General features: G+C 37.3%; 1 protein-coding gene across 1 annotated transcript in view; it reads right to left on the bottom strand.

Annotated features, from left to right (window-relative positions):
- Positions 1-228: 228 nt before the first annotated feature.
- Positions 229-8,537, bottom strand: part of GFPT1 (glutamine--fructose-6-phosphate transaminase 1) — a 52,792-nt gene continuing 44,483 nt past the window's right edge. Inside the window, exons 15-19 of the mRNA XM_004369247.2 lie at positions 6,062-6,176; positions 5,532-5,659; positions 4,779-4,946; positions 3,699-3,860; positions 229-3,025 (exon numbers count right to left, since the gene is read on the bottom strand). Of these exons, the coding sequence (XP_004369304.2) occupies positions 2,981-3,025; positions 3,699-3,860; positions 4,779-4,946; positions 5,532-5,659; positions 6,062-6,176 (618 nt within the window). The 3' untranslated portion in view covers positions 229-2,980. The remainder of the gene's footprint in view (positions 3,026-3,698; positions 3,861-4,778; positions 4,947-5,531; positions 5,660-6,061; positions 6,177-8,537) is intronic.

The raw sequence follows: 8,537 nt of genomic DNA, 5'->3' as shown, positions 1-8,537 counted from the left end.
AACTTTAAATGTTGGGATACATGTTGTCTTGCTACTCACCCACCTTAAGTATCGTCCTTTTGCTACAAATAACATACTACTGTAAAAATTTTAAACAGACTTGAAAGAATATCTATGGAGTGTGATACCAAAAAGAGTACAGCACTTGTTTTATCTGAGTCTTTCTAAAACAACTGGGAAGTTGAGATGGACACATGCAACTTTTGACAGTATTTATGCAATCGTTTCTTTTTTTTTTTTTTTTAAAAGTAGAATTAAAGAATAAACTTTTGGCATCAGAAATGTTTACTAACAACTAAACTGAACATGGGCTACATTCTTAATACAATCTTTAACACAACCGCAAAAAGCATATACACCTCAAATGTTGGCAAATTGTTTCAAAATGCAACTCTCCACAAGTTTTTGGTAATTTATTCACAGTTCTGGCTTAGAGTCACTGGACTTACAAGACATGAGGAAGAAATAACCAATTGGCTCAGTAAACTAAACATTCATTTCAAAGAACAGAAAACTGAAACAGATGATTATAAAATTTCCAGTTCAAAAGAAGTATTATTTAAACAAATACCAAAAGTTTTATTTAAGCAAAAACACATTCAACCAGAGAACATTTAAAAAGCTAACAGGATCATTTCTATATTCATTCTGAAAACAAGTATAGTAAGAAAGGTAATCTGAACATTTCCTAAGATGTTCTCAGTAGCCATTATTTATGGTATATTCCATAAAATCTTTGATATCAAGCAACTACAGACAAATTAATACGGCATAACTTTACAGTCTTGCTAGTTAAGTTTGATTTTTATTTTAACCCTGAATATTATTGATTTGAAGCTAATGTTATCAGTCTTGCTACTGTCGTAAATGTAAAGATATGATTAAATTAAGCTAGGGAGATATAGTTGAAAAAAATGATTTGTGCTAAGACTTCTAGAGATTCTAACAGGACAAAGTAAAGTAATCTGAAATCTGTTTACTCTGTCTCGTACTCTTGTACACAAAATCTACTAAATATGTTGATATCAGAAGACTAAAATATCTTTCTTTGCCATTCCCTTCAATTTCTTTGGCCTTCACAAATTCAATGTGAGTTATTAATTTTTTAATAAATACTTTTAAATGACATTGTGCTTTTTGAAAAACCACTTAAATTGTAGCATACCATAGTTATAATTAACATTAGTCTTTCTCTTTTATTGCTATAAAAAAAAAAAATGACCTCCTAGAAAGTCCTCTTGGATGCACTTCTCTCCGCTCTTATTACCACTCTGCCATCAGACTCTCGTTGCCTTTAACCTGGATCATGGCAACAGCCTCCTCAATGCTCGGCCTCCAGACTCAGCTTCCTCAATCCATCCCCCACAAACCTAAGCTGCACATCTGATCATGCCATACTCACTGCTCCAAGATAAACTTCAGACTCACAGACTCTCTGGGATCTAGGCCCTACCTTTCTCTTCAGGCCCTTCAAATATAATTGCAGACAAAAACAGTAAGGGAGAAGATTGATAGATTTGATTACATAAAAATCAGAAATATCTGCAAAAATCCACCATTAACAAAAGGTAGATGACGAAACAGAAAAAATATATATCTGTAATGTATACGACAAAGGATTAATATGTCAAATATGTAAAGAACTTCTAATAATCTTTAAGGAAGATGACTGCCCCAAAAAGAAAATGGGGAAAGGAACATTAAGAAAAAAAAATTCACTGTAGAAGAGAAGACTTGAAAGAAAGGGAGGGAGGGAGGAAGGGAGTGAAGGACAGAGGAAGGAAAGGAGTAGAACAGAGAAAGTACAAAGAGAAAAATACCTACGAAATAATTCTAAATTTGTTGCACTCTTTCACCAATATCAATGTAAAGCATATAGTTTTTCTGAGCCTAGTCTACTATACATATTTAGAGTCAAATGATTGTTCAAAGACTTGCAGATCTTCCAAACTGACACTAAGGTACTAGTTTTATGTAACAAAACAGTGAAGGAAAGTTAAAAAGTCACTGCAAGAAATTCTTCCTTGGAACAAAGTTGAAGAGGTATGACATCAATATATCAGCATTGATTTAATGAGACATTTCATAGCAGCTCCCTGCTCGGATTTCAAAGAACAAAATAAGTCATTTAGCAGTTACTTATAAAAGACTACAGACACAAGGAAATAAAAATAACCACTTTTAGGAGATGAAAAAACAAGTAGGATGCCCAGCATGTACACATCCCATCTTCAAATTTAAAATCATATTGTTGGGTGTCCTAAGTGGCTCAAATGTAAAGTTTGTGCTATAAATTTGTGCAAATATGTTTTGTTAAGGGTTGGGGAAAACCAATGCATTACTGTAATATTTTGCTTCCTAAATTGTCTCGACCTGCAGATTCTTACAAGCAATTAAGTTTGAGAAATTAACGTCAACCTAACTTAGATATAAAATCCCACCAAAAAAAGTTTTCAGTTTTTCAGCTTTATAGTTTGATTTGAAAACCAAACAGAAAAAAGTTTCAAAATTAATCACAGCATCTTTTCTTTATGTATAACTTAGAAAAACCTTAATTAGATGTCCAAGTATTAGGATACATTGCCGCTTGCTTTAGATATTCCAATTTTATGCACTATTCTTTCAGTAGCCCAAACGGCATGGTAAAACAAATGCCAATGATTTTAAAAACACACGATCCTCTCAGATTGAAGTGGAGGGTCCAGAAATTCAACACCCAATGTTCTTGAAAGAAAATGACCATTAAAATCTCCTTCTGCAATAGATTCCAATATAGATTCCATTATTCAAACTCCCCCACGGATTACTGTAAAAATATAAGAGGTAATTTTCAGAAAAACCACTAATTGAGTGGAATAATTATAACCGATATATAAATAAAGATTTACTAAAAAAGGCTTAAAAGGGTGATATTTTAAATCAAGGTTTTAAATACAAAAGGTGTCTTGTGTTGCTCAATTGCCCAGAGTTTAGATGCTCTTTATTCTACAGTTACAGATTTGGCAAGATTCCGTGGGAAATCAACCTGCAAAAAAAGGCAAGATTTGAGAGATTATACAGGCTGGGGGGTGTGGGGGTTAGGGAGGCGGGGAGTGTTGCTAAAAGCAAAATATTTTTGTTCGTTAAAAAAAGGAATAATATGCTCATTAACCATCTTCATTATAAACTACAAAGAATTAGATTAGCAAATATAATGATAATATAACTTGAAAAAGGCTGAAATCAGGAAAAAGAATTCCAAAGGAGCCAGTTCAGCACAGGAAGAGCTACCATGGTCCTCTGTAGAGGTGGTAGCCCTCTTGCGGAACACTGGAAATGTGTGACGACTGTTGTCACAATGATGGACAAGGAGACCAGGAATAAAAAAAGTCCAGTCCCAAACAACAAAGAATTTTCCTGCCTCAAAATGCCAATAGCTTCCTTGTTAAGAAACACTGGGTTATATACCAAGAAAACAGGTGGGGACTCCCCAAGGGAAGTCACAGTCTTGGAGGTGGCCCCCAAGGTTCCTTCAAGTTCTCTGGGCAAGAAAATATTATCATGTAACCTAAAAATTGGGCCATGCAAATATATCAGGTGACAGGTATTTACCTGACAGATCTCTCACATGTTACTGTCAGAACTTGGGGAAGAAAACAACCAGAACGTATCCAGGGTAAAGAACCATCACAAGGTTCTGGCAATGGCAGACCACTTACATCATAGCCTCTCAGCACAGCAAGGTGGAAGGCCAGCAACTGTAAGGGGATCACGCTGAGAATGCCTTGCAAGCAGTCCACTGAGTGGGGCACCTTGATTGTTCGTTTTGTGTTCTTAATGGTCTCGGTATCTTCCTTATCACAAATCACCACGGGGCGCCCCTGCGAAAGAAAATCCAAACACACACACACATCAGTGGCAACCAAAGGCAGGGCTGTAGCACACAGATGTGTAAATTTTTCACTGCATGATCCACATGTAAGTCTGATGATCTCAGAGTTGAGGAAATGAAAGCTTAGTGGGGTTCAGGAATTTGTCTAAACTCACTAGCCTCAGTACTTGAATCCAGGCCTATCTGCCTGCCTTCAAAACTCATGTCTGTAATCACTATCTTGTGCCTTCCTAATAAAATCTTGTCCCTAGGGAGTAATATCTTTGGGATTTATATATAAAGTCAACTGATCGGAAAGAATCTCATTTAAGCAAAGTATCCATAATAATAATATGAAGTCTAAATATTAAGTTTCCCCTGAAATATGTATTTAAATTATTAGGAGGGACCAGTCCCTGGAGGACATCATGCTTGGTAAAGTAGAGGGCCAGCAAAAAAAAGAGGAAGACCCAAAACAAGATGGACTGACACAGTGGCTACAACAATGGGCTCAAACACGGCAACAATTGTGAGGCTGGCGCAGTACCAAGCTATATTTCATTCTGTTGTATGTACATAGGGTCACTATGGGTTAGAACTGACTCAACAGCACCTAATAACAACAACAACTAAAAGAGAGCAGCAATTGAAAGAAGACAGGATTTGAAGGCCAAGACCTCTAAGTTTTGGCCTTGGTTCTACCTATTATGAGATTTACAAGCTGGGGCATGTCAAAACTGAGTCTATCACAGATTCCTCACGTGAAAACCTCAAAGACTGTATTCCCAAGCAAATGGCTTGAGTGTGAACATGCTTTGTAACCACCTAACTGGCACTGGTCTATCACTTCAAATTTCATAAAATTCAAATAAGCTTTAGGGACCCAACCCACCGGTCTCCATGATGTCCTCACAGCAGCCCAACTTACCTGCCGAGCAATCACCTGCTGAAAAGCATTCTGACACTTGGCGTAAGTGTGGTCTCTCATGATGATCATGATGACAGGCATCAGCTTATCCACCAAAGCCAGAGGGCCGTGTTTCAGCTCACCAGCAAGGATGCCTTCTGAGTGCATGTAGGTGATTTCTTTGATTTTCTACCAGGAAAGAGCCAGATTAGTCTTCAGTCTGTTTTTCAAAAACCTATCATTAAGTACATTTTATTCAAAGCCTCTGATGTCTTCAGTCACTGTTTATTTATCCAAAGTATTAAAGGACCACTGATCTGTAAATATAGCTAACAGGTTAAGAGATCATTATTTTTATAATACCAATAAGTTAAATAATTAGAAGTTTTAAAACTCCACAAGAACTTTCTGAAGATTTTAGATTATCATGAACTTACTCATATTTCTTTTTAACTGTTCTCCTATTTACTTCATGTTTGACCTCAATTCAATTTCACGTCTAGAGAACTTAAAACTGTATTTCTTCCATATTTGAGCAACAAATTAACCTAAGTTACTTGCAACTTATCCATGCTAAAAAATACTCTTCTTGTTTTCACTTTTGAATTAAAGTACTCTTTTACAGCACTATCTCAAGGTAAACAAACCAGAACGCATACATATAAAGGCACTTTTAAAAGTTCCACCTATTTCATTCATTCAATCTAAAAGCATTACTATGTTCTAGGCCCATAACTCAATAGACTGAAATTAACTGTAAGTGAGAAAACTTACCAGTGCCCCTTCAAGACAAGTAGCATAATGATAGCCACGTCCCATTATCAGGACTGACTTCTGATGATAAAGCTCTGTTGCAAGTTTCTGAATTTCATCATCCATGCTCAGTACTTCCTTAATCAAATCTGTTAAAGAAGTAATATTAGCAAAAGCTATGAAAAAAAGGACAATAAACTGAACAGATCTAATAATAATAATACATTGACTGCTGTTGTTGCTGTATGCCATCGAGTCAATTCCGACTCATAGCAACCCTACAGGACAGAGTAGAACTGCCCCATAGGGTTTCCAAGAAGTGGCTGGTGGATTCGAACTGTCAACCTTTTGATTAGCAGCCTGAGCTCTTAACCACTGTGCCACCAATAAAATTTCTATTTTTCCATGATATAAGTATGGGATTTTTTAATACACAGGAACAAAAGTAGGAAGCTCTTATTGACTAAACAGCTTCAAAGGACAGGAAGAGAATTTCATCCATTACCCACTCCCTTAGACCACAAAAGTATAACGAGTGACTGTCTTCATACCAGGCAGCCGTTTCAACCCAAGCATGATCTCTTTGCGTCTTTCCTGCATGGAGATCCTGTCATCACACATCATAAGGGCGAACATCACAAGGGACACAAACTGGCTGGTGTAAGCCTAAGCACCACAAAAAAGCAGGAGAATAAGTTGCAGTTGCATTTTAAGAACGTGGAATGTTTAATTTGAAAAAAGATGAAAATAAAAACTTCCAGTGGTTTTATAGTATATGTGACTTGTCTTTAAAAACAGCATTAGTAACAGTGAACTGAACCAATCCACCACTAGTCTCCATTTCTGAATCTTGAACAAACTATCTAAATCTTTATTTTACCATTTATAACATAAAAACACCTTATAATGCACTGGATACTTATACCATTTATAACATAAAAACACCTTATAATGCACTGGATACTTATGAAATGTCTAATACATCCTGAGAAAGGAAGATAAGCCGAAGGAAGAAGATGAATAGAGAGTAAATCTGCATGTGCCTAAGCAAATGAAGTTTCCCATGTAAGTCAGAAACCAAGGGCTTGAAGGACTCTCTCTGGGGTGCTTAAACTAGTTTTGTTCTATTTTTTTAAACAGCTCTTTGATGTTTTTCACCCTTGCCTTACTGCCCACTTCTCACTCCTACCTTTTTTTTTAAAAACTTTGTTTAAAAAATAAAAGTTTACTTTAGAAAAGTAAACAGAAATAAGAATAATCTCCTATTAATTAGCAATGTTAAGTGCTCAACTGCTAACTGAGAAGTCAGTGGTTCAAACCCACCAGTTACTGGGTAGAGGGTCGGGGGACTGGCAATCTGCTCCCATAAAGATTACAGCTCAGGAAACCCTACGGGGCTGTTCTACTCTGTCACATGGGGTCTCTATGAGTCAGCAATCAACTTGAAAGCACACAACAGGATTAATTATATTAATAATATGCTATCAATAACATTTGTGAATACTCCCTTCTAGTCTTCATTATGCTTTTTTTTTCTTTATATTGTTAAGAAAATTAATTATTAGCAGGTACTATTTTATAACTTGCTTTTACCTCTAATTAACATTGTAAGTATTTTCCTAAGACAGAATTCTTTCTCTCTTGTTTACTGGTTTGTCATAACCTTGAGCAATTTCTTCATCTCTTTAGCTCTTAGATGCCCATCTGTTAAAAGCACATGGTATGTACAAGATTATCCTGAGAATTAAATGAGACAAATGTAAAGCACTCACAATCCCACTCCTAGGAATATACTCGATAGAGAAATAAAGAGTCGCCACACAAATAGACATATGCACATCCATGTTCATTTCAGCATTATTCACAATAGCAAAAAGATGGAAACAACCTAAGTGCCCATCAACACATGAATGGATAAACAAACTATGGTACATACACACAATGGACTACTACACAACTACAAAGAACAATGATGAATCTGCAAAACATATCACAACATGGTTGAATCTGGAGGGCACTATGCTGAGTGAAATAAGTCAATCACAAAAGGACAAATACTATTATAAAAACTCATGAAAAGGTTTACACACAGAAAGAAACAATCTTTGATGATTACTAGCGAGGGAACAAGTACAGCCAGAATGCTCCCTAGAAGCAAGGATGGCAAGACTACGTCTCACATACTTTGAACATGTTGTCAGGAGGGATCAGTCCCTGGAAAAGGACATCATGCTTGGTAAAGTAGACGGTCACTGACAAAGAGGAAGACACTCAACAAGATGGACTGACACACTGGCTGCAACAATGGGCTCAAGCATAACGACAATCACGAGAATCGCGCAGGACCAGGCAGTTTCCTTCTGTTGTACACAGGGGTCCCTATGAGTCGGAACTGACTTGAAGGCACCTAACAACCAAAACAATGGGGGGGGGGGGACGGGCACAAACTAGACAATAGATAAGTGGCAACTTTGGTGAAGAGTAAGACAGTACGCAATACTAGGTAAGTCAGCACAACTTGACCAAGGCAAGGTCATGGAAGCTTCAGAGACACATCCAAACTCCCTGAGGGGCTGAATTACTAGGCTGAAGACTGGGAACCATGGTCTCCAGGGACATGTAGCTCAATTGGCGTAACATAGTTTGTAAAGAAAATGTTCTACATCCTACTTTGGTGAGTACTGTCTGGGGTCTTAAAAGCTTGTGAACGGCCATCTAAGACACTCCACTGGTCCCACCCAGTCTGGAGCAAGGGAGAATGAAGAAAACCAAAGCCACAAGGGAAAGATTACGCCAAAGGACTAACGGCCCATAACTACCACAGCCTCCACCAGACTGAGTCCAGCACAACTAGATGGTGCCCAGCTACCACCACCGACTGCTCTGACAGGAATCATAATAGTGGGTCCTGGACAGAGCTGGAGAAAAATGTCGAACAAAATTCTAACTAACAAAAAAAGACCAGACTTACTGGTCTGACAGAGACTGGAGAAACCCCGAGAGTATGGCTCCCGGACACCCTTTTAA

Source organism: Trichechus manatus, unplaced genomic scaffold, assembly GCF_000243295.1.
Source record: "Trichechus manatus latirostris isolate Lorelei unplaced genomic scaffold, TriManLat1.0 scaffold00004, whole genome shotgun sequence".
Classification (NCBI taxonomy): Eukaryota; Metazoa; Chordata; class Mammalia; order Sirenia; family Trichechidae; genus Trichechus; species Trichechus manatus.
This window is presented reverse-complemented; position numbering and strand designations above follow the sequence as displayed.